Source organism: Bos javanicus, chromosome 10, assembly GCF_032452875.1.
Source record: "Bos javanicus breed banteng chromosome 10, ARS-OSU_banteng_1.0, whole genome shotgun sequence".
Classification (NCBI taxonomy): domain Eukaryota; kingdom Metazoa; phylum Chordata; class Mammalia; order Artiodactyla; family Bovidae; genus Bos; species Bos javanicus.
In genome coordinates this window covers 76485093-76511237 of record NC_083877.1, presented here as the reverse complement: position 1 = coordinate 76511237, position 26145 = coordinate 76485093, and the positions used below count along the sequence as shown (strand labels likewise).

The window sequence follows — 26145 nt, the reverse complement described above, 5'->3', positions numbered from 1 at the left end:
CCATGGCTATAAGGACTAATGGTGACAGATTCAACTGGGGATAATGTTGAGCATGAGTGGCCTGTGGTCCTTCAGGTGGATGTTCAGAAGTCAGTTGAAGGTGATAGACGGGAGTTGAGGCAGACTGGGAAGCCATTTGCATGAGATCATTTAGGTCATAGAGGTGCCAGAGATAGTCTAAGAAGAGTGTATAGACAGACGAAGAGTGGAGGGGCCCAGGATAGAGCTCTGGGGAACATCACCATTCAAGGGACAGTAGGGGAGAAGAAGCCCACAGAGCAGACCAAGGGCGGAGGTTCAGACAGTTAAGAGAGAATGAGGAGCAAGTCCTGGAAGACAGAGGAGGTGATCTCAGGAGACTTGGGGACCACCAAAAGAGCCTAAGCCTCCTGAGGAGTCGAGATAAAGGCCTGAAAAGCATCTGTTGTTTAAAGGTACTAGGAAGGGAGGTGTCCATGAATAGCTTCAAGAACTGATGGGGGAAGCCAGCTTTCAGCGCAATAAGGAGGGAGTTAGGTATGGCATGAGGAGGTTCTCATGAATATATTATAGATAAATACACTGTATCTATTTTTACTTTAGAAGCAGAGGCTTCGTCATACTTCTCAGTTCATCGTCCTCATTTTCTAGTCAGGGTGCCTCTCCTGGTTGGTTGGTTGGTTTCCTTTCATCTCCATTTCCCTAACTCCATCTAGAGACAACTATTTTCACGTATTTAAGAGTTTTCCTTTTGTTTGAATGGCTTCCCTGGTGGCTCAGCTGGTAAAGAATCCACCAGGAATACAGGAGACCTGGGTTTGATGCTTGGGTCGGGAAGAGCCCCTGCAGAAGGGAATGGCTACCCACTCCAGTATTCTTGCCTAGAGAATTCCATGGACTGGTGGGCTACAGTCCATGGGCTTGCAAAGAGTCGGACACGACTGAACGACTAACAGTTTGAAATTATGTCAGTGGTGTGCTATAAATCTCATTCTGTTTATTTTATCCACTATTTTTTAAGATCCTCCATGTGTATATTCATTCCATTTTACTGTCCATCCCCAAGTGATGGACACACAGTTCGTCTTCACCTCCCTGCCACACAGTCAATGCTGTGGTGAACTTCTCTTCATATCTACTCTTTCTTGACCTGTGTGACGATTTCTTCAGTCTTTATGCCCAGGAACAGGGTTGTAGATATGTAACCTGACTGAGAACTACAGAATGGCTGGGCCAGTCCACACTCCCACCAGCAAGCAGTGTGCAAGGTGCCTGCTCTGCACATCACCACCTTGTGTTATCCAGTTTGATAATGTTTGCTTCTGGTGTCTCCTTATTTTAATCAGCATTTCTTGTTAGCTAATGAACTCGAGTATCTCTTTTTAGGGTCTTAGCCTCTTGGATTTCCTCTCCTATAAATCACCTGTTCTTATTCTTGGCAACTTTGTCAAGAAATTTGACTTTGAAAGGGAGAAATGAAAGGATGACAAGGAGGAGTTTTATTTAAGATGAGAAAGACTTGAACGTGTTAAAATGAAGATGGAAGGAAGAAAAAACTAAAGACTCATCTTCCTCCCAGGATGGGAAGGATGGCTACAAGAAAAGATGATGAGGATCTGGCCTCACGAGGGATTAAAAATGAGACTGGGGGAGGGGGTAGAACTGAGGAGGAGGAGTCAGCACACAGATCAGCAGCAGCTTTCCCTGAGCCCACCTGACTGCCCCCTGCACTTGGTGGTCATAGAAGCAGTGTGTGATCCATGGAGCTGAGTAGAAGGGGAAAGGTGACCTCCCACAGCCTCTAGGAAAATGCTACATTGTGATTCTAAATGTGTGAAAATAGTATTTGTTTTAAATTGCCAGAAAAGAGGAAAGATGCCTGAATTTCAGCATATGGGTTGCTGGGACAAATAAAGTTGTAGAAACACATGACACAAAGGTGGGAGTACAGGACATGTGGACCCTCTTCTTTGGAGCAGAGTTAGCATAAAAGAGCGTATGCGCTCAACACCAAATGGCATAGAACTCCGGGTTAGAGTGTACGTCAGAGAGTTGCTGAAAACTAGGGAACGGAGGCAAGTCATTATGAGGAAGGCTGTGCAGGATGGATCAAAGAGGTTGAGTGCAAGCAAATTTGGACCGTTACCCATCTCCTGGTGGGTAACAGTAAAGGCCTGGAGTGAAATGGAAGTTTTAGAACATAAAGGTTTGAGGAATAGGAGACACTTTTACAGAGGCTTAATGACTGGCTGTGATGATGAATCAATATTGAATAAGTGCTCAATGCACGCAAGTGGGCTGTGTGAATGCGCAGTGAATGGATCGGGAATAAGGTGGGATAATGGATCCAGAGTTTGAGTTTAGGTCTTGAGGAGGAGGAGAATATTCACTGAGCACCTCTATGTGCCGAGCACAGTGCTAGGGACTGCAATAGAATAATGGATGAGACAGGTTTGGTTGCTGCCTGCAAGGAACCTATATTCTAGGTGCTGCTGCTGCTGCTGCTAAGTCGCTTCAGTCATGTCTGACTCTGTGCGACCCCATAGATGGCAGCCCACCAGGCTCCCCGTCCCTGGGATTCTCCAGGCAAGAACACTGGAGTGGGTTGCCATTTCCTTCTCCAATGCATGAAAGTGAAAAGTGAAAGTGAAGTCGCTCAGTCGTGTCCGACTCCTAGCGACCCCATGGACTGCAGCCTACCAGGCCCCTCCATCCATGGGATTTTAGAGGCAAAAACAAAGGTAAACTGACAAATACATGAGTGGTTACAGTTATGGTAAGGGCTGTGAAGGGGTCAAGCACAGTGCCCAGACGGGATGACAAAGGACTTAAGTCTGTATGGCGTGCTTGGGGAGGACTCCCACATGGGAATATTCCCCAAGAGGAGGCCTGAGGAGAGAGGAAGAGCCAGACATGCACAATGCTCCAGAAAACGTCCCAAGCCGAGGACATGGTGTGCACAAGAGCCAGAGCTGGGGGAGTGACGATTGAGAAGAGCTGAAAGGAGACTTGCAGGGTGCAGGAAGTGGTGGGGGACTGGGTTGGGGAGTGAGCTTGGAGCAGGAGGAAGAACCCAGACTGTGCTGGGCGCTAGGGCTATAGTAACATAACCTTAGTGTCATGATCACACCTAACATCATTGACTATAATTCCTGGTTATCATCCACAATTCAGATACCCCTGTTTGTCTAAAAATGTGTTTGGGTGTGTTTTGGTGTTGATTCAAGTTCCAAAGTGTGTGATCCATTCACTGTTGCATCTCCTGAGTCCCTTTTGATCCACAGCAGTCCCTACCCTCTGCCTCTTTTTCAGTCTATTTGCTTTAATGCCATTGACTTGTTGAAGAAGTGGAGCCAGTTGTCTGCAAAATGACCCACCTCCTGGTTCTGTCTCTTTGTTTCCTCATGTTGTCATTTAACTTGTCTCTTCAACGTATAATTCCTGTAAATGGAAAACTAGTTCTACAGACTTGATCAGATTGAGATTCAACTTTTTTGGTAAGAATGTCATAGGCCATGATACTCTTCATAATTGCCTCATATCTGGAGACACAGTATCTTATTGTCTTATTCTTAATGATACTAAAACTCATCGCTGAATTCAGGTGTTGGAAACTTGATCTTGTATAATTCTCCATCGACCTGTTATCTAATAGTTTCATTTTTCCTTATCTTTTCCAAATCAGTTGTTTTATGACAAATATCTCATCTATTGTTGTTCAGTCACTAAGTCATGTCCAACTCTTTGTGACCCCATGGACTGCAACACACCAGGCTTCCCTGTCCTTCACTATCTCCCTGAGTTTCTCAAACTCAAGTCCATTGAGTTAGTGATGCCATCCAACCATCTCATCTTCTGCTGCCCCCTTCTCTTGGCCTCAGTCTTTTCCAGCATCAGGGTCTTTTCCAGTGAGTCAGCTCTTCGCAATTATTTCAACCTATTCTTTTAAAAATTTATATTATTGAAGTATAGTTGATTTCAGTTCAGTTCAGTTCAGTTCAGTTCAGTCGCTCGTTCGTGTCCGACTCTGCGGCCCCACGAATCGCAGCACGCCAGGCCTCCCTGTCCATCACCATCTCCCAGAGTTCACTCAAACTCATGTCCATCGAGTCGGTGATGCCATCCAGCCATCTCTGGATTCTCTGTCGTCCCCTTCTCCTCCTGCCCCCAATCCCCCCAGCACCAGAGTCTTTTCCAATGAGTCAGCTCTTCTCATGAGGTGGCTAAAGTACTGGAGTTTCAGCTTTAGCATCATTCCTTCCAAAGAGATCCCAGGGCTGATCTCCTTTAGAATGGACTAGTTGGATCTCCTTGCAGTCCAAGGGACTCTCAAGAGTCTTACAATGTGTTAATTTCTGCTGTACAGCAAAGTGATCCTGTCTTACACGTGTATACATTCTTTTTCATATTCTTTTCCATTGTAGTTTATCACAGGATATTGAATATAGTTCCGGTGCTAAATCAGTAGGACCTTGTTGTTTATCCATTTTATATATATATAAAATTTTATATATATATAAAATATATATAAAACAGTTTACACTGATAATCCCAAACTCACAGTCCATCCCTCCCTCACCCCCTTAGAAACCACAGTCTGTTCTTCATGTCTGTGAGTCTGTGTCTTTTTTGTAGATAAGTTCATTTGTATCATATTTTAGATTCCATGTGTAAGTGATAGCATATTGTGTTTGTCTTTCTCTTTCTGACTTATTTCACCTGGTATGATAATCTCTAGGTTTATCCATGTTGCTGTTAATACAAGTGGCATTATTTCATTCTTCTTGGTAGCTCAGTAGTATTCCATTGGATATATGTACCACATCGTCTTTATCCATTTAACTATCAATGGACATTTAGGTTATTTCCGTGTCTTAGCTGTCGTGAACAGTGCTGCTGTGAACACAGGAGTGCCTGTGTCTTTTTGAATAGTTTTGTCAGGATATATGCCCAGGAGTGGGATTGCTGGATCATATAGCAACTCTATTTTTAGTTTTCTAAGAAACCTCCTTACTGTTTTCCAGTATGAAAATTTACATTCCCAACAGCAGGGTAAGAGGCCTCGCTTTTCTCCACAGCCTCTCTAACATTGACAATATGCAGACTGTTTAATGATGGCCATTCTGGCTGGTGTGAGGGGGTACCTCACTGTAGTTTGATTTGCATTTCTCTAATAATTAGCAAGGTTGAGCATCTTTTCATGTGCCTGTTTGCCATCTGAATGTCTTCTTTGGAGAAATGTCTGTTTAGATCTTTTGCCCATTTTTTGATTGGGTGCTTGTTTTTATTGTTGAATTGTATGAGCTTTTTATGTATTTTGAAAATTAAGCCCTTGTTGGTTGCATCATTTGCAAATATTTTCTCCCAGTCTCTAGGCATTGTGATCTATTCTTGACTACTTCAAATATTGAGACCATAGTACCTCCCTGTGCAGTTTTCCTCAGAGAAGAGAGAGGTAACTAGAAAAGTCTTCATGGAAGAACAGAAACTGGGCATTCAGGTTTTTAATTTGATGACTAGAGAATTTGCTTATTTGTGGGGAGGAGGCCAGTGGCTATCTTGAAAGAAGTGAGTTGGGAGAGATAAGAAGTAGGACGGGTTATAATAGCTTTCTGTAAACGTAGATATTAAGCCCAAGAATCAGAATAGAAGATAATCTTTAAAAACCATTTAGGGACTTCCCTGGTGGCCCAGTGGTAAAGACTCTGCATTCCCAATGCAGAGGGCCCTAGTTCGATCCCTGATGGTGGAACTAGATCCCACATGCCACAGCTAAAAGTCTTTTTTTTTTTTTTTTAACGTATATTAAGATCACCTCTCCCCTTGCCTTTAATCATCCCCAGTAGACCTTTGCCTCTGTGTTAGATGTGAGGTGCTGATAGATGGTGTTAAGATAGAGGGTTGATGGGCCAATCCCTGCATCAGAGCTGGGCAGCACCTGTTCCCCAATCAAATCCCTGTAAGAACTGTTGGGGCCAGGATCCCACCCCTCATCCCCCATCCAAGCAGCTGCAGCATGACTGAAGCCAGTTCTTAGTAGGAGATTTTTCCATGATGAAGACGGGCAAGTTGTGACATGTAGGCCTGAAGTCCCTGCCTGTTGATAGAAACTGGAGCAGAAGGGTCTGGGCAAAGCCTTACCAAACAGTAGTGAACCAGAATGGCCAGGATGTTGCAGATGGATGGATATCCTTGATGGTGGCCACCATGGAGAGAAATTTTGAGACTTTAAGAACCCCCAAACCATACCCTGCTAACGATGAACTGGTAGCCAGGCTGGGTTGGGATGGGATCTGTGGAATGTGGGAAAGCAGAGCAAGCTCTAAGGAGAGGCAGCGGCTTGGCCCAGGCACAGATGGTGATGTCCAGATGCAGAAATGGTCACCCACATGTGGTACGCTTGTCTGGGCCTCACTGTCACCCCATGGTCCCAAAACTCCCCTGCTCTGCTGTGCTGGGAGCCGTGGGCTCAGCCTCAGCCATACTGAGACTGAGCCGTAATTTCTAGGTGGAGACGTCTGCTAGACAGATGGAAGTGCCAGACTGGAGCTGGGGGATGGGGAGGCGGGTGGGGGTGGAGATAGATTTAGAGTACTCTGCACTGGGTGTCTCACCAGTTCTCCTGCTGTTTTAGTGAGTGTTTATGTATTTATTCTTTAAGGTATCTGTGAATATGCAGTGAGATTACGATCAAAGGGAATAGAGGAATGTTCTGTTTTGGTAAAAAGCATTGGCAGGAAGGTTCCAGGGAAACTTTAGGATTTAATCTTCTGACCTGGGTTGGCATGGTACCAAAACACATTAAAAGCAGGTTAGAGGTAGCATTAAGGAGCAGGACAAAATAGGAAGCAAGTAAGGGGTCAAATCTTATAGCTAAAGACAAAGAGAGAGAGAATCTAAGATCTCTGCTTTTGGAAGACTGTATTTAAGCTATTGCAATAGCCTGTACCCATGACCCTGCTAAGGAAACACAGCATCAGCCTGTATTTCTTCCATTTGTCACTCCTGGGCTTTGTTACTGCTCACATTTGTGTGGTCCAGGGAAGAAGAGATGGGGTACAGAGAGGAAGAAAAAAGCATCCGTCCTCTTCTGCTCAGATACCATGACAGCCACTTCCTGGGTTCCTACCCACCCCGGGGATTAACAGGACATAGCACATGGGGTTGAAATTCCAAGGCCTAACACCTGATCTCAAAAAGCAGATGGTCCCTAGGCACACCAGTAAAGGGTGGAGCTGTGGGTTGCATCAGTGATATTGTGAAATCCATTTCCCAGGCAGGCGCTCGTTATGCAAGCGAGTGTGCTGTGTAATTGCATGAGCTTTTCAGTACAGAGCTGTGGGCAAGTTTTCTAGTGACCCAACCCATCCCACTCAAAGTGTATCCTGGAGTCATGGGGTGACAGAAGCCTACCAGGTGAAGCTGAGCCTCAGACTGTGGTTTTGGAGACAGACTTGCTCAGCTACTTGTCAGGCCAGTAGATGGACAGGGAAAGCGGGTTCTCCTGGACACAGACCAGAGAAGACCCTGATGAGGCCCTGGTGGTGGGTCATGAGAAGGACTTCTAGGGGGCTTCAGAGTAAACTAGGGAGTAGATGGACATGGAACTACTTCTTATTTTTTTTTTCCTGGATTTGCTGGCAGGGAAGTGAGGTGCAGTTTGGGGCCTCTTTTTAGCCATTTAATTGCTGTCTGCCATACTTAGGGCTCAGATGGTAAAGAATCTGCCTGAAGTGTGGGAGACCCAGGTTCAGTCCCTGAGTCAGGAAGATCCCCTGGAGAAGGGAATGACTATCCGCTCCATTATTCTTGTCTGGAGAATTCCATGGACAGAGAAGCCTGGTGAGCCACAGTCCATGGGGTCACAAACAGCTGGACACAACTGAGTAACTAACATATTCATGGAGGGCCAGTCTGGCTGCAGAAATTACCTATATCCTTAAAAACATGACTAAATCGCCTCAGCTCCAACTTCCTCTCCAATACCAACTTAAATGTCGTTTTCATGGCTCCACATTTGGTTAGGTGTTCCCACCATGTGACCCCAGCATATGCTATTCTTTTCCATCATGGTGGTTTCTTTATTGCCAGGCCTTGCAAGGAACATTGTAGCGGTTATGGGTGACCCTGGGTTCAATCTGTTTTTAGGCGAGTTTTGCTTTGTTTTCCTGGAATCACCATCTGTAGCTTTCCTTTTTTCTTATTTTCTTCTCCTGCCTCTCACACCCAATTCTCCCCTTGCCACTGAGCACACCAGCCCACCCCTACCTCCTTGGCCCTGGTGGGATGCCATCTGGGCAGGCCACTGGGGTGGGCAAGGCTGGGGAGCCAGAGGAAGAGGGCCTTTCTTTAGTTTCCGAGTCTCTTTGGAGACCTGACCCTCCTAAAGAAAAAAGAAAAAACACCTTGAGTTGTGTATTCAGACACGCACATGTGTTTTTTTACATTCCCGGCAGAGCCGCTGCCTGGCTGCTACCTCCTCTGAGCTCCGGTCGCAGGAGGCAGGGCGGGTTTAAGCAGAATGAATGGCTGTCGAGTGGCTGCTCCTCTGCACCCAGGGCCATCAATCTTGTCATGAATGCCCAGCCTGCTGGTCTGCCCGCTAAGGCTCATCTTTCTGGGGCAGACTTATTTACGGAGCCGCGGCAAAGGTAATCTCACTCCCCAGGCCCCACGGCCGGCCTGGGCCTCGCTCAGCTCAGCCACTCTTAAAAATAGCCCGAGATGAGAAAGAGAGCCAGGGTCCGGTTACCTCCTGCGCGCAGGATCTGATCTCATCTCCCCGCGTGTGTCTGGCAGCTCAGCCCAGCTCAGACGATCAGCCTCTTGGTCCCGCCCCGCTCACAGCTCCGAGCTGCTGGTGATGTCCCGTAAGGGGTCCCTCCTAGCCACCCCTGCCAGGCCAGCTGAGTGGGACATCTCAGCCCTGGAAGCAGCACACTTGACCGTGGAAGATGCCAGGTTTCAGAAGGGACAAGGGTGTTCTGGGTCCCAGGTCTGGAATCACAGGGCGGACCTGGTGGGGTGATGGCTGACCCCCCATCTTTACCCTCCCCTCCCCCAGCAGCAAACACCTTGGCAAGCTCTGGAAGCTGAGGCATGCCCTCTGGCCCCCTGGGCCATGTTCTTTCCTCACCTGCATCTCTAAAATCCACCTGCCTGCTTGAAGGGGGTACAGCGGCCCCTTCCCAACCTGGCCTCCTTCCCAGCCAACAGCCGTCATTCCCTAGATGACCTTGGGGAGGCCTCCTCCTAGCAGGCCCTGGTTTCCTCACTTGCACAATTAGGGTGGATAACTCTGGCTCCATTCTTACCTTGAAGGGATGTGGTGGGATTGATTAGTCAGGTGAGGGAAAAAGAGCTTGAAGGGATTCTGTCTGAAAACAAGGGCCTTGGTGCTGCAGTGATGCTTGGGCTCGTTCAGTTCAGTTCAGTTCAGTCGCTCAGTCGTGTCTGACTCTTTGCGACCCCATGAATCGCAGCACGCCAGCTTGCTTCATTTCTTCCTCAGGCACGCGTCTGCTTGAGTGGCTGAGCGTGTGTGTGTTGGATGACTGTGTGTGCACGCACGCTCCTGGAGGGAGTGGCTTACCTCACAGCTCACTAGTTGTCAACACTTGTCATCTGTCTGCCTCACAGCCTCCCCACCCCCGCCCCCTTTTGTCCTCTTGGATAGGAAGGCTCTGGGCTCCCTGTTCTCTTTTACAGACTTGATCTTGGAGTCTCTTAAGCTCCCTGGGGGGGATGACTGAAGGACAGGTACAGTTTAGGCAGTTAAGACTGAAGGGAAGCCCGTCTTGCTTCAAAAGCCCAGGACATCAGGTCCCAGCCTGGCTGCTCTAGCCTCCCTCTCCCTGACCTTTTCTCCCTGACCTTGCCCTCATCCTTCAGCTACATCATAAGATTGCTAAATTTTGCCATACCCCTTTCTCACCATCAGAACTTTGCACCTGCTCTTCATTCCTTTTTTTTGGACTTGTTCCTTTCCATCTTCCCTTTACAGGATGCCTCCAAGCTCCCTCTAGGAATCCGCTTAAACTCTCTTTCCCCTGACACCCAGCGTCCAGCATGTGTCCCTCACGCTACCCTTCTTTCCCAGTTGTGGCACAGCATCACACTATATTGTATGTGCTTCTTTAATCATCCCGCTTGCTGCCGTGATATAAGCTCCATGAGGTCAGGGCCCTTCTGTCTCATTCATAAGGTGCTATGCCTGGCAGAGTACCCGCCACCTCGTAGGGAATTGGCGCATATGTGAATTAATCATGAATGAAAGCATAAACGTGATACATGACAGGCGAGTAAGGACCCAGTGCTCCTGCCGCCTGTGTTCACAGCACGGATGAACACACACAACTCTGTTGTCTGTGGGATCCCCTCGCCACCCCACCCCACCATCATGCTGATGGCCTCAAAGGGACAACAGGCTGGTCTGGCTCCACGGTCTGTCCTGAGATGCAACCAGAGAGCTTGTCGAAGCACCTGGGCACACTTCAGAGAAGGCAAAAGCAAGAGCCAGCTTTCTGACTGCTGGCTGCAGGCCAAGAACTCAGAGGGCTCTCGGGAGCCTCTGGGAGGAGTTAATGTTCCCCAGTGCAGCTTCCGGGCTGGCGCACCAGTGGCATCTCAAAGCTCATGCTTGCCTCTCTCCCCACTGATTCACGTTTGAGTCAGACTCCACCAGCTCCCAGCTTCTCCCTCTCCTGCCCTGTCCCCACCCCCCCTCCAGGTTGGGTCCCCAGGTCATAGGGTAGCGCTGCTCTGCCCAGTTCGTCCCTGCCAGCCTCTGGCTCCCAGGAGAGCCACCCGCCTCTGTGGCCGTAGCAGCGGGTTTGGAGGAAGCAGGCTTGCTGCGTCCGACATCTCCACCTGCTGGCCGTCCTGACCCTTGCTGCCTGCAACCTTCTGTCCCCGCTGGCACTGTCCCTGTTACTGCTCTGCAATATTTTCTACTGGGTGACCCAGTGACCCCTGGTCAGCTGTGGCCGGGCACAGGGCACCATGTGCTGCTCCCACAAGGATCTGCTTCTATTGGCCGCTCCAAATAAGTTTCCCCTGAGACAAAGTCCGAGGGGCTGGGCGCTAACCCTCTGACTGTGTTACTGTCCCCCCACCAGGGACCCTTCCATGAAGACTGAGGCAGGCGTAGCTGCGGACAGCCTGCTGACATGACATCAGCCACGGAGTTTGAAAACGTGGGCAACCAGCCACCGTACAGCCGGATCAATGCCCGCTGGGACGGCCCGGATGATGAGCTGGATAATGACAACAGCTCAGCCAGGCTCTTTGAGAGGTCCCGGATCAAGGCCTTGGCAGGTACTCTTTGGGGCCATGGGGGTTAGGACAGCCTCTCTCCTAATCCCAAGGTTCACTGCCCTTCCGCCTGTGATGAATCCCCTGGGTGTGTTGGCGTGAGCCCTGGCAGGGAGGCGATGGAGACGTGGCCACGTGGCTCAGAGGTCAGGGCCCCTTGGGACTGAGCACAGGGTAGGCAGCCTCTTGTCCCACGTGCCCTCAACTTTCTTCCAGGCGGGAAGTGGTGCCAGGTGGGCCCTGTCCTCTGCCTCTGCCCTGAATGACCTGTGGCTGCAGTCAGAAGTAGAAGAGGTCTGGGCGAAAGAGCCTGTGAGGGGTGGGTCAGCCGGGCAGAGGGGCGTGGGCCTCATTCTCTACCTCGATCTCCTGCCTGGTCCTGGATAGGGGAATTCTCATCATCTCCTCTGTGGCCCCAAAAGGAAAAAGGGTGATTTGATAGGAAATGGAGAACAGATAAGATCTTCCCCACACTGCCTCAGAGAGGAGGATTTTCTGGACTAAACCTCTTATACTTAAACTGGAATTAGATTTTTACTTAGCAGGTTCATAATAGATGTGTGTGTGTATGTGAGAGAGAGAGAGAGAGAGGGAGGGACGGAGAGGGAGAGAGAGATCTTCAAATCTCTAGTAGAAATGGCTTCTCTTTCCCCTGCTGGCTGAGAGCTGATTCTTGAGATTTTTTTTTCCCCCACCAATCACTATGACCATTGCCTCTCTGGAGCCTGTCCCAGGGTAGCTGTGTTCTGACCCTAAGTCCTCAACCAATAAAGAAAGCTTAGGTCCTGTGGTGATGGGTGTGTGTGGCTTTATCCCAGGAAAGGGGTGGATTTCTTCACCTGCTCCATCAGTGACTGGCCCAGATCAGAGTTGTTTACCCGTCGTTGGTTGTTCCATCTTCCGCCTGGTACGAAGAGCACAGCCTTTCCCGTAAGCACTCTCTGGGGTGATTCTCCCTCTGCCAGTGCCCATGGCCCTCTCTAAGGTTCCTGGTGGTTCTCTTCCACCTTCTCTCCCCGCATTCAGCTCCCTGGTGCCCAGTTCTCCAGCATCTTGAGGCATGAGCAGGGCCTCTCTGAGACCATGACGACCCCTCATCGCAGGAGTGTCCGGGCCTCCCATCCCTGTAAAAGGGATGGTATGTCTCACTCCTTGTGGTGGGGGGGAATCTTTTCAGGTCTCAGCCATCACCTGTTTGGTCTTTGCTCTTTGCAGGAAACTCCCTTTCTTCTTCCCTCATTTCCTCCTCGCCACCCCTGACCCCACAAAGTCCTTCCTTGGTTTTCCCTGGGAATGTATAACAGCACCAGTCCCTTGCTTTTGCTTATGTAATTTTAACCTCTTTAAATAACCAGGCTTGAAGCCCTTGCCTTTGCCAGTCTGGTTTGACTTTCTCTGTGTCTTGTGCTGGCCAGGTCTGGCTGCAGTGACCCTGAGATACACCTAGGGGGAGAGGGTACCATACTCCATAAAGTTTGTCAAAGGGCAGCTTGAGGGGTGAGGCTGTCTTTTGTGTTTTACAGATAGCCTGTTTTTGAAGAAACCAGCGTAAACTCCATTTTAACAATTATCAGTCATATGCCTACTATATGCAAAGCCGAACCTCTACCCAGACATGAACGTGGATAAGGGGGAGCACAGAACTGGACTCAACATAGTATCTGTCTCTGAGGAGTTTATGATCTATTAGGGAAATAAATGATGTTCATAATTAATTAGCAAGAATAGAATTAGAGAAGAACTATGGGAAAGACACATAATTAAATAGCAATGAGAGAACAAAGCAGAAGACACAGGGAGAATCAAGGACTTGTTTGTGGAAGAGGTGGTCCTTGGGCTGGGGACTGAAGGGTGTGTGTGTGGCTCACAGGACAATGGTCTTAGAGTTGGCTGATATGTATGGCAGCCTGGTCTGATTGATGCGCAGCCTGGGAAACTGGTGGAAGTAAGTTGAGCCGGTTGATCGGGAAAGAGCGTCCTTCAGCCTGTGTATTCCTCACTACAAGTGTGTATCTCTATCATAGCATCTGAAAGCCCCCCAGGAGGAGCAGAACCACAGAGTATAGAGTTACATGCCTGGATCTTAGCCATTTAGAACATCTGGCTAACAAGTAAACACGCAAGTTTGGGGTCTATTCAGGGTTTTTTTTTTTTTAACAAATAAAACCCTAACCAGTTAACTGACTTTCCTCTTCTGAGTGTCCACTCTGAGTGATCTGTGGGAGAAGCTAAAGCTTTGAGAAGGTCCAAGTTAGAGTGGCCGAATTGACCATTCTGGTGGGTGGGCAGAGCAGAAGCAGGGAGCAATAGCCTCCCACACCCAGATCCCCACTAGTTTTAACTTCTTAATGTTTTTCTCTTCAGTGCCATCTTTGGGGCTCCCCTGGCAGTCTAGGCAGCTGTCAGCCTCTCCAAAGAGGCTGAGGGAGCTGAAGCTACCTTTGGTCTGCACCATTTCTGCACTCTCCACGGCCACTCCCCCACTCCTAGGTATATTACTGCAAGGAAGGCATGCAGCCCTGTTTTTCTTTTAAGATGGTGGTGATCTGCTTCATAGGTACATGTGGCAGGACTGGAGAGGTTGGCCTGGCCTTTTCCACCTGAGATTGAAGGTCCTGGAGTGAGGAGGAAAATGTCACACGACCCAGATTCAGGTTCTGGTTCCACCGTTAAGGCTACCACCTTGCAGGACAGTTCAATCAGTCTCCTGTTTTACAAAATGAAGACCGTAGTGTTTTGCCAAGGTTGTTGTGAAGGTCAAGTAAGATAAGGTTTATGAAAGTTTTGTATTAATTAAATCCTTTGATGAATGTTAGTATTTACAGGAAATCTATTTGGGAACAGTATTTTTTTTCCAGCCCAGCGGCTTGTGGGATCTTAGTTTCCCGACCGAGGACTGAACCCAGGCCCTCGACAGTGAAAGTGCAGAGTCCTAACCACCAGGCTGCCAGGGAACTCCCAGGAATAGTAATAGTATCTTTCTGTCCCTTGTCTTCTCCCAACTTCAAATATATGTGATCATCAGTCCAGACAATGTCCCAGTTACCTTGGCCATTCCGGGGCCATTTTCTTCCCTCCTAACCACCACCCTGCTTTGTCTTAGAAGGGCTGGGTCTGAAAAGGAGCCAGGAACCAGTAAAATTAGGCTAATGCTTGTGCCTGGAGCTCTTGGCTTGGTCTCCAGGGACCCAGGGGCCGTGGGGATGAAGCCCCCTGCTGTGCAGCACCTTCTTCCTAGGCATCCAGTCTGGATCCCAGGTGTGTCTCTGCCATTAGCTGGGTGATTAGATGGGTGATGGGAAGACCCGAGAAACCAACAATGACGGGACCTTGTTAGATGCCCTTCTTAGTGTGGCAGTGCCTCCTGATCCCTCTCTACTTAGTGACCCGTGGTTAGAAGACTTGCATTTGGTTAAGTGGACTCTGTCTATTCTGCCTCCTAAGTCATCTTCCTCTGAGCTCCAGAGGAGACAGTCTCTCTCCTGCCTTTCAAATCATTCCCAGCTCTTCTCCTGGAGTCAAAATAAACAAGCCATCTGGTTATTCTGCCTGGAAACCTCCACCTTGGTATACAGATACCTGACTTCTCTCCAGAATGAATTACTCTGCATTTGAAACTGGATCAGCCTGACTAAAGCAAAGGGGGAGGTGGGTAAGAAGATGCTGCAGGAGGCTGCTGGATAGGGATGGATTTGACCGTGGCAATGCAAGGGGAGGATTGGAAGCCTGGTAGGTCCCCGGGCAAATGCTGCTGTCAGTGTTGGCCTCTAAAGCTGGCAGCGCTTCTTGAGGTTCGGTGGCGGGTGAGTCCTGAGGCTTCTTCCCGAACAGGAGGCCATCCTCTGCTTTGATGCCTGCCTCGGGCACCTGCCTACCTGTGGGACTTGCCTTGAAAGACTGGAGGAAGGAAGGCAGCTGGAGAGCCCTAGTTCCCATCCCTCCAAGAGGTTCCAGCCTTTGTGTCTTCCCCTTTGTGTCTCACCTCATCTCCTGTCCTTCATCCTGGGCGCCACTGAGTAAGCACTTGCCGGTCTGGATGAGGGACTGCAGGCTGTGGGGAATTTCTGGCCCGAACGCCCGCCCTCTGTGCCCCCTCTCCTCATCCCAGAGGAGGCCTCTGTGCTGCACACAGCCTTGCACTCGATTGTGTACCCCCGAGATTTGGGTGAGGGCTCTGCCTCGGGGCAGATGTGACCCAGCTAGTGGGGTAGGAGTGGAGGAAAGCAACAGAAAGGTGCCCTGAGAAAAGAAACCCTGTGCCTTATCCTCGCCACATCCCCTGCCTGTCTTGCGCACGCACACTGCTCAGCTTCCCCGCCTCTCAAGTGCCGCCTGCTGTGTAACTTCCAGCTCCTCGGTGTAGAGACATCTGGACGGCGGTGATGCAGAGAGCAGACTGGGGCCTCCTGAGGAGGCTGTGGGGAGGGGGGAACCGACGTGGCCTTCCTCCCCTTCTTTGGCCCATTGAACACTTACTAAGGGACAGACTACACAGAGCCTCCCTTTTAAGACCAAGCTCACGAAACTGTGTAGCCCACTCTGCTTTTGCCTCTAAATCAGAATGCAAGTGATGTTTCGAACTAGAGACGGGCCTCCTTCCCGTGTTCTCTCTTTGTTGCCTTCTTGCTAGAAATGAGGTGAGGCCGATGGTGAGGTTGGTCAGGGATGATTCAGAAAACGCCACGGCGCACTGCAGGCTGTGTCCCTGTGCTCTGAAGCATACAGTTGCTCCGCTGGGAACCTGGAACGTCTTTCAGACCCACTGAACCCAGGCCCCCAGGTTAAGGTCTGTGGCCAGCAGGTTTTCCATCGGAGCCTTAGGGGAGTGGTCCTCGGACACAGCAGGCAGTGCTGCTCCCCACCCGCTGGCCTTGACACCCCAGACACTCCCCGGAGACGGTGCTGTGGATTCCTGCCTGATCTTGGTGGCAAAAAGTGATGCTTGGCCTCCCCCCACCTTCCCCTTTCCCCACCTGCCCCAGGATGATGCTGAGCCCAGGTGCCCCAGTTGCCTGAGAAGGGCTTTGTGTCCAGAGGGTGAATGATTTCTTTCAGAAAGCAGGGTTTCACCACGGTTGTGCCAGGAGGGTTCAGCAACTTCTTGGCAGCCTGGTAAGATGACAATTTCAAAAGCAGCTGTTGGAGACCAAAAGGCATGAATCAGGTGTGCACAGCCCAAGTGTCTCTCTTAAGCTACCTGTGAGAACAAAGATGGTGTCATTAGTGAGAGCTTTTTAAGATGTTTTCTTCTCTGATTTAAAAACGTGGAATGGAGTTCTATTTCGAGACCACACATTGGGAAAATGTTCTATTCACGGAAATATCTTTAATCATCAGCCATCATTTTAATGTACTGTCAGAAGAAAAAAAAAATAATTGGCTCAGCAGCTTTCTCTTGGAGGTCAGCCATTGTGAGTCCCCCTCCTTCCCCTGAGACAAGCCACTGCACAGAGAAGCCTGCCGGTTACCTGTGCAGCCCAACCTACGAGAGAGGCCATCGTGCTGACTGCGCTGTGTGGTCAGGGCAGTTTTCTCCTGCCCAGGACATACACTTTCTCCCATCATGCCCTCTCAATAAAAGCTGTTCTTCCTCTCTGAGAATGCTTTGCAGAACTGCAGCTCTTCCCCTTCTCTGGGTGACTGCTATCTATCATCATGAAGATGCTTTATCAAATATTAATACACCGAGGTTAATAATGAGACACTGTTCCCTCCCCGTGGGGTGCAGTCTGAGTGAGCCATGTTAATAGCTTCCTCCATCGTTAGGCCATTCCTGTGGACTGTCAGCTTCGTTCCCAAAGGCAGGTCCTGACACCAGGCCTTGCCTGTGCTTCTGGCTCCTGGGAGCAGCCGACACCCCCGCCCCTCTACCCCCACGGGGGCCCCCTGCCTGCTGCTTGGCTGAAGAGGTGCCAAGAGTGTCATTTTCAGAGCAACTGAAGCAATTGTTCATTTTCCCTTTATATCTTGTCACAGAGAAAGAATGACAGGGAGGCCGGTAGCTGAGTCTCTGGCAGCATTTTGTCTCCAAACCCTTTGGCCTTCAGACTCTGAAAACTGGATCAACCAGGGAGTCTCATTCTACAGTCTAGTGAGAAAGAAATCGATCAAATAGTCACACATGAGAGAGTAGCCTTGAAACATACACATTACCGTAGGTAGAATAGATAGCTCAGTGGGAATTTTCTGTATGGCACAGGGAGCTCAACCCAGTGCTCTGTGACAGCCTGGAGGGGTTGGATGGGAGTAGGAGGTGGGAGGGAGGTTCAGGAGGGAGGGGACACATGTATTATGGCTGATTCATGTCCATGTATGACAGAGACCAACACAACATTGTAAAGCAATTATCTCCCAATTAAAAATTAAAAAAAAAATAGCCACACATGTGTCTTTGTACATGTAGACATGTATGTCATAACAAATTAGGGTAAATGCTATGAACACTTACTAGGAATTGTGCATTTATAACATAACCCACAGCTTATAATTTGTCCAAGGATGAGTGGGGGCTTGTTTGAGTAAGAGTGTGGGATGAGTGAGTGGAGATAGGAGGGGTGGGTAAGAACCAAGTCACCAGGGGCCTTCAAAGGCCCTGAGTATCCTCAGGGTCCTGGCAGGAAGCAGCAGGTAACTCATAGTGGTGATGTTTGATGAGGGGATTGCTTGCAAAGGACCAGCAGAATTGAAGCATCAAAGGGTGGGAATTTTCAACAGGAAGAGCTGTAGACTTTCAGGACAGAGACTGTGGCCTTCAGGAAAGGGCCTGACAGACGGATGGTGCTGCTCCCGACCCATCAGCATGCATCCCAACCCAGGGATCTAACCCAGGTCTCCCACATGGCAGGCGTATTCTTTACCTGCTGAGCCACAAGGGAAGCCCAAGAATACTGGAGTGGGTAGCCTATCCCTTCTCAAGTGGATCTTCCCAACCCAGAAACTGAACCAGGGTCTCCTGCATCACAGGTGGATTCTTTACCAACTGAGCTATGAACAAAGTTAGCATGCATCCCAACCCACCACAAATAAGTGACGTGGTTACGTTTAGCTTTGAAAGATTACTCTAACCTCAATGGGGAGAACAGGTTGCGGAGAGGCTCCACAAATGTCCAGAAAGAGAAGGTGGTGGGGAGAGTCAGCTTGGGGGCCACCTGGAGCAGAAAAGTGGTTCGTCCCCACCACATAATTCTGTCCTCCTGTTGCCATCACACTTTCCCCAGTGTGGTGACCTTGGCCAACTTACTTTCCTTCTCCTCTGGGCCTCGGGTTCCTCACCTGTAACATAAGGGGCTTGAACCAGATGTTGTAGGAGGACTTTCCAGCTCAGAACCTGGGGAGAAGCTCCCTGAGGCAGGGCTGACCATGTGTCTTTACCCTGAACCTCGGAGCTTTGACTCCTGGCTTGGGGGAAGGGAATTGACCCTTTTCAGTAAATCAGTGGGTTCTCCAGAAATTCTCTCTGTTCATTAAGAGCTAGGCTGAGGCTGAATCCTGGGCCGTCTTTGACTTCTGCGGCCTCGTGGTCTCAGCAAGCGTCCTCTCTCCATGCAGCCACCGCCTGCGTGCATGACAGCAGTGCTTGGTGTTTGTACAGCTGCTTCGTGTTCTAGGTGCTTTTTATCCAGATCTCACTGGCCCTTCAACCACTCTGAAGTTGGCAAGGTGTAACTATTGCCCTCTCCTTTCTAGACGAGGGAAGTCCCACAGCAGGAAGGGCCAGGACAAGCCTAGAATCCCAGGCTATTAAGATCAGCCCTCTGCTGTTGAGGCGACAGCACTTGAATGTCCTTCAGGTCTGCATTATCTCCTCCTTGGCACTCCATCTAAGACATCTCTTCCCATGTTTCCTTTCACCACCAGCCTCTTGAGCCTCTTTAATCAAAACCCTGAACTCATTTTTACTTCTGTCTTATAGCCTCCAAATGCTGTCACCTGCCAGGGCCAGCTGCCCCTTGTCCTGTGATGTTGTCCAGATCATCTCCTGTCATTTCATTCCCATAGTTCACATGTCAATGAGGCCTTGGCACATCAGACAGACTTTTGCTGCTGCCTCTGAGCGAGTTTCCTGGGCTCCAGCCTCTCCCTTGTCCAATCCCATTTATGTAGGGTGGTTAGAATCTTGCTCCTCCAGTAAATTTTTAGTGAGGTATCACTTTATCTGGCTCTTCTTTTCCTGGAGGATAAAGTTCAGTTTCTGTAGACTGTCCTTTGACTTCTTTGCTCCGGTAAACTCTTCTCACCCTCATCCCCAAAGCATGCATGCATACACCTTCATGCACATATGCACACACACATATGGGTTTGCAAGTTTTCACCAGAGACCCCTCCTTCCTTCCCTGCCATTCTAGAAGTATTATCATCTTCAAGCCCTGGATCAAAACTAGCCTTCTTCACATGCTGTGTTGTGCTTAGTTGCTCAGTCGTGTCCAATTCTTTGTGACGCCATGGGCTGTAGCCTGCCAGGTTCCTCTGTTCATGGGGATTCTCCAGGCAAAAATACTGGAGTGGGTTACCATGCCCTAATCCAGGGGATCTTCCCGACCCAGATTTCGAACCCAAGTCTCCCACATTGCAGGCAGATTCTTTACCGCCTGAGCCACCAGGGAAGACTGGTGGCTTCATTTCTTCATTTGTTCGCATGAAATATTTTAAATTTAAACTTTTCCTATAATATATAAAAACCCTATTTTATTAAGAAATACATAAAAATCCTCTTTTATATTTTAAAAATAGAGTGATTTACATCTTTAAACATTTTTATTACATAAGAATATATATTTAGTGTAGAAAAGATTAGAAAAACTGATTAAAAAGAAAGTATAGACATTTGTGAATACCCCATATAGATATTGCAATGTCTTTGGCTACATTTTTGTATTTATACATACACATAGACTATGTGTATGTATAAATATAAACATCATCTATAATCTTAGACTGTTTTTCACTGAGATATATATTATGAATATCTTTTTATGCCTGTAAATATGCAGATTATCATTTTCATGGCTTTATAGCCTTCCTTTGTGTTAATGTACCCAGATCTAGTTAACCAGCATCTTAGTGTTTAACTTTGCTTACTTTTAGAGTCAGTCTTGTGTGCTTTATTCTTGCATTTAAAGGAATCTGTATATATTCAAATATGCATTGGCATATGTAGTAAGCATCTTTAAGTTTTCTCTTAGGATCAACCCTAGTTGGCTTTGAAATCCTTATGGGCAGAAGCACTGTGCCCAAGCTGTTCACAATGCCAGTATGATGAAAGTTGGTTAGCAGAAAGAACAATTCCTCCCCAGACTAAACAGGAGGAGTAGAATTTGTGCTAGCAGGATCGTTTTTGATGTGTCCCTGAGAGTCTGCCCCATGCTAGGCTTTATAATGGGTTGGTATCTCTACCACTGGGGTTTGTCACAAGTTCAGATATCCCTCTCTCAGGTTATCTAAGCTCTTGGCTTCCTGGCGTGAAATGGAGGGAAATCCCTTTGTAAACCTGCGAAAGAAGTAAATGCTTATTTCCAGGCCAGGCTGTTGATCCAAGGCCTCCCTTGGTGCCTTTCCTCCCACTTGCCTTGCTGACCACCTAGCTTTACCCAGAGCTTAAAGCCATGCTCTGGTGAAAATTCAGACTTCCTTAAGAAGGATACATTTTGACTTTTAATCAGTCATTTGTTCTTTGGGATTTGAGTTCTATGTCCCATTTTTCTTTATGACATCTGTTGTTTCTTGTTATAAAAGTTATGTATGTACATTGCAGACATTTTAGTAAACATGGATAAGCAAAACAAAGTGTCACCCACAGTCTTAACACCCTGCTATAATATAGCACATCATTAGCTTTTTTCTATGAATCTATGTATATAGGTCTACAATATGATATTGTAGTTTTATATTGTACAGGTAGTTTTATAATCTGAATTTTCCCTTAAAATATACAATAATATCTTTTCTTGCTATTGGAAGTTCTTCCACCTTATTCATGTATATAAATGTGCCAAAATTATTAAATAACCCCCTGTTGAATATTTAGGCTGCTATTCTCTATTTAAAATTTTTTAATTTATTTTCTACTTTTGAGAGCAGATTTCTAACAGAGATAAGAGAGATACAAGAAACAGTCAAGGAATTTTATAGGAAGCCATAGCAGGAATAAATAGATGGACCATCTTACCTGCCACCTAAGAAATCTGTTTGCAGGTCAGAAAGCAACAGTTAGAACTGGACATGGAACAACAGACTGGTTCCAAATCGGGAAAGGAGTACATCAAGGCTGTATATTATCACCCTGCTTATTTAACTTCTATGCAGAGTACCTCATGTGAAAAGCCAAGCTAGATGAAGCACAAGCTGGAATCAAGATTGCCGGGAAAAATATTAATGACCTCAGATACACAGATGACACCACCCTTATGGCAGAAAGCGAAGGACTAAAGAGCCTCTTGATGCAAGTGAAAGAGGAGATTGAAAAACTTGGCTTAAAGCTCAACATTCAGAAAACTAAGATCATGGCATCTGGTCTCATCATTTCATGGCAAATAGATGGGGAAACAATGGAAACAGTGACAGATGCTTTTTTTGGGGGGGCTCCAAAATCACTGCAGATGGTGACTACAGCCATGAAATGAAAAGACGCTTACTCCTTGGAAGAAAAGCTGTGACCAACCTAGACAGCATATTAAAAAGCAGAGACATTACTCTGTCAACAAAGATCAGTCTAGTCAAAGCTATGGTTTTTCCAGTAGTCATGTATAGATGTGAGAGTTGGACTATAAAGAAAGCTGAGTGCCAAAAAACTGATGCTTTTGAATTGTGGTGTTGGAAAAGATTCTTGAGAGTCCCTTGGACTGCAAAGAGATCCAACCAGTCCATCCTAAAGGAGATCAGTCCTGAGTGTTCATTGGAAGGACTGATGCTGAAGCTGAAACTCCAATCCTTTGGATGCAAAGAGCAGACTCATTGGAAAAGACCTTGATGCTGGGAAAGATTGAAGGCAGGAGGAGAAGGCAACAGAGGATGAAATGGTTGGATGGCATCGTTGACACACTGGATGTGAATTTGAGCAAACTCTGGGCGATGGTGAAGGACAGGGAAGCCTGGTGTGCTGCAGTCCATGGGGTCACAAAAAGTCAGACACAACTGAACAACAACATTTCCCATCTCAGTTCTCCAGGCTCAGTTCCTTTCCCATAACCAGTGTTACCAGCTTTTCATGTATCTTTCCAGGAATGTTTTTTGCATATATTAGCAAATAGTCTGTATTGTTTTTCTCAGATTTTCCCCACCATATATTGTCCCTTATTGTCCTTTTTTCCCCACCCAGTGTATCTTGAAGATCATTTTCTATTAGTACACAAATGGGCTTCTCATTCTTTTTGCAGATATAGTATTCCATGATCTAGACATAATTTTAATTTAACCAGTCCTCTATTGGTAGACATTTAGAGTGTTTCCAATCTTCTGCTATTTCCAAAAATGCAGTGAATAAACTGATATGTGTTATTTTGCAAATGTATGTCTATCTGAAGGATAAATCCCTAGAAATGGAATTACTGGGTCCCAAAGTAAGTACAGTTATAATTCTGATCCATCTTGCCAAATTGCCTTTTACACCCTCTCCAAAAACATATGAATGTTTTCTCCCCCACTTCCTTGCCAACATGGTATTTTATCACACTTTTGGATCTTTGTGAATCTGATAAGTAAAACATAGTGTCTTGAGTACTTTCATTTTACTTTTGTACTTTTAGTATGAAAATTTTCAAACATGCGAGAAAGTAGAGATAAAAGTAAAATGAATTATCACCTAGATTTAAGAACTGTTAATATTTGACCATATTTGCTTGTTCATGTTGGGGCTGAAATATTTTTAAAGTAAAGTGAATAATTATCATGACATTCTACTCTTACTCTATCATAATAGGTTAGCATGAATATCTGAATAACAAGAGCATTTCCCACTTAGCTATAATACTGTCACTACACCTAACAACGGAGAAGGCAATGGCACCCCACTCCAGTACTCTTGCCTGGAAAATCCCATGGATGGAGGAGCCTGGAAGGCTGCAGTCCATGGGTCGCTGAGGGTCGGACACGACTGAGCGACTTCCCTTTCACTTTTCACTTTCGTGCATTGGAGAAGGAAATGGCAACCCACTCCAGTGTTCTTGCCTGGAGAATCCCAGGGACGGGGGAGCCTGTTGGGCTGCTGTCTATGGGGTCACACAGAGTCGGACACGACTAAAGTGACTTAGCATAGCACACCTAATAAAATGAATAATTCCCTTATACAATCTAATACCCACTTAATATTCAAATTTTCCTGTTGTCTCAAAGATGTCTTTTATCATTTGTTTGTTTGAACTAATTAAGGACTGTGTATTAGGTTTGTGTGTGTATGTATGTTTTTAATTTGTATTTCTATTATGAATAGCTTGGATAATTTTTTATACATCTAAGAGACTTTTATAATTTTTCTCTGTTAACTCTTTGTTCACATTCTTATTTCATTATGCTATTGGATTATTGGTCTTTTTTCTCATTAGTTTATAGATTTTCTTTACCTTCAAGGTAAGTTAGCCCTTTGTGATGTGAGTTGCAAATACTTTGCCTCATTTGTTTGACTTTGCTTATGGTATTTTATCCCACACAAACATTTTTTAATGCAGTTGAACTTTTAGTCTTTCATTTTACGACTTTGGATTTTGTGTTGGAATTATAAAACCCTTCCCTACACTAACATAAAAAAATTTTCTACTGTAATTGATTTTGGTATTTTTATGGTTTTGTTTTTTACATTTCAATTTTTGACCCAAATGAAATTTGTCTTAGAGTATGAGATGTGAATTTAACTTAATTTTTCCTGGATGGCCACCGAGTCTTATCAGTTCAGTTCAGTTCAGTTCAGTTGCTCAGTTGTGTCCAGCTTTTTGCGAACCCATGGAACGCAGCACACCAGGCCTCCCTGTCCATCACTAACTCCTGGAGTTTACCCAAACTCACATCCATTGAGTTGGTGATGCCATCCAACCATCTCACCCTCTGTCATCCCCTTCTCCTCCTGCCTTTAATCTTTCCCAGCATCAGGGTCTTTTCAAATGAGTCAGCTGTTTGCATCAGGTGGCCAAAGGATTGGAGTTTCAGTTTCAACATCAGTCCTTCCAATGAACACTCAGGACTGATCTCCTTTAGGATGGACTGGTTGGATCTCCTTGCAGTCCAAGGGACTCTCAAGGGTCTTCTCCAACACCACAGTTCAAAAGCATTGATTCTTCTGCACTCAGCTTTCTTTATAGTCCAACTCTCACATCCATACATGACCACAGGAAAAACCATAGCCTTGACTAGACGGAACTTTGTTGGCAAAGTAATGTCTCTGCTTTTGAATATGCTATCTAGGTTGGTCATAAGTTTCATGCCAAGGAGTAAGCATCTTTTAATTTCATGGCTGCAGTGATTTTGGAGCCCAGAAAAATAAAGTCTGACACTGTTTCCACTGTTCCCCATCTATTTGCCATGAAGTGATGGGACCGGATGCCATGATCTTCGTTTTCTGAATGTTGAGCTTTAAGCCAACTTTTTCACTCTCCTCTTTCACTTTCATCAAGAGGCTCTTTAGTTCTTCTTCACTTTCTGCCATAAGGATGGTGTCATCTGCATATCTGAGGTTATTGATATTTCTCCCGGCAATCTTGATTCCAGCTTGTACTTCTTCCAGCCCAGCATTTCTCATGATGTACTCTGCATATAAGTTAAATAAGCAGGGTAACAATATACAGCCTTGACGTATTCCTTTTCCTATTTGGAACCAGTCTGTTGTTCCATGTCCAGTTCTAACTGTTGCTTCCTGACCTGCATACAGATTTCTCAGATGTAGGTCAGGTTGTCTGGTATTCCCATCCCTTTCAAAATTTCCCACAGTTTATTGTGATCCACACAGTCAAAGGCTTTGGCATAGTCAATAAAGCAGAAATAGATGTTTTTCTGGAACTCTCTTGCTTTTTCCATTATCCAATAGATGTTGGCAATTTGATCTCTGGTTCCCATGCCTTTTCTAAAACCAGCTTGAACATCAGGAAGTTCACGGTTCACATATTGCTGAAGCCTGGCTTGGAGAATTTTGAGCATTACTTTACTAGCGTGTGAGATGAGTGCAATTGTGCAGTAGTTTGAGCATTCTTTGGCATTGCCTTTCTTTGGGATTGGAGTGAAAACTGACCTTTTCCAGTCCTGTGGCCACTGCTGAATTTTCCAAATTTGCTGGCATATTAAGTGCAGCACTTTAACAGCATCGTCTTTTAGGATTTGAAATAGCTCAACTGGAATTCCATCACCTCCACTGGCTTTGTTTGTAGTGAAGCTTCCTAAGGCCCACTTGACTTCACATTCCAGGATGTCTGGCTCTAGGTCAGTGATCACACCATCGTGATTACCTGGGTCATGAAGATCTTTTCTGTATAGTTCTTCTGTGTATTTTTGCCACCTCTTCTTAATATCTTCTGCTTCTGTTAGGTCCATACCATTTCTGTCCTTTATCGAGCCCATCTTTGCATGAAATGTTCCCTTGGTATCTCTAATTTTCTTGAAGAGATCTTATCATCAACACCCTATACCAAATAATCCATTTTTCCTCTTCATATTTGAAGTGCCACCTTTATCAGATGTTAAATGCCTATATATACTTGGGACTATTTGTGTTCCATTAATGTGTCTATCCATATGATAGTATCATACAGTTTCATTTGTTAGAAAAAACACCTGGGAAGATTGGTTACCCTTTATTACTCTTCTTTTCTGAAATTTTCTTAGCTATTTTTATAATCAGTTTTCTAGTTGTTTTTCTAGTTTCCCCTCAAACTTAAA

General features: G+C 46.6%; 1 protein-coding gene across 1 annotated transcript in view; it reads left to right on the top strand.

The window, feature by feature from the left end:
• SPTB (spectrin beta, erythrocytic) overlaps nucleotides 1-26145 on the top strand; it is a 130566-nt gene that overhangs the window by 45956 nt on the left and 58465 nt on the right. The window contains exon 2 of the mRNA XM_061429134.1: nucleotides 11097-11295. Within this exon, the coding sequence (XP_061285118.1) occupies nucleotides 11148-11295 (148 nt within the window). The 5' untranslated portion in view covers nucleotides 11097-11147. The remainder of the gene's footprint in view (nucleotides 1-11096; nucleotides 11296-26145) is intronic.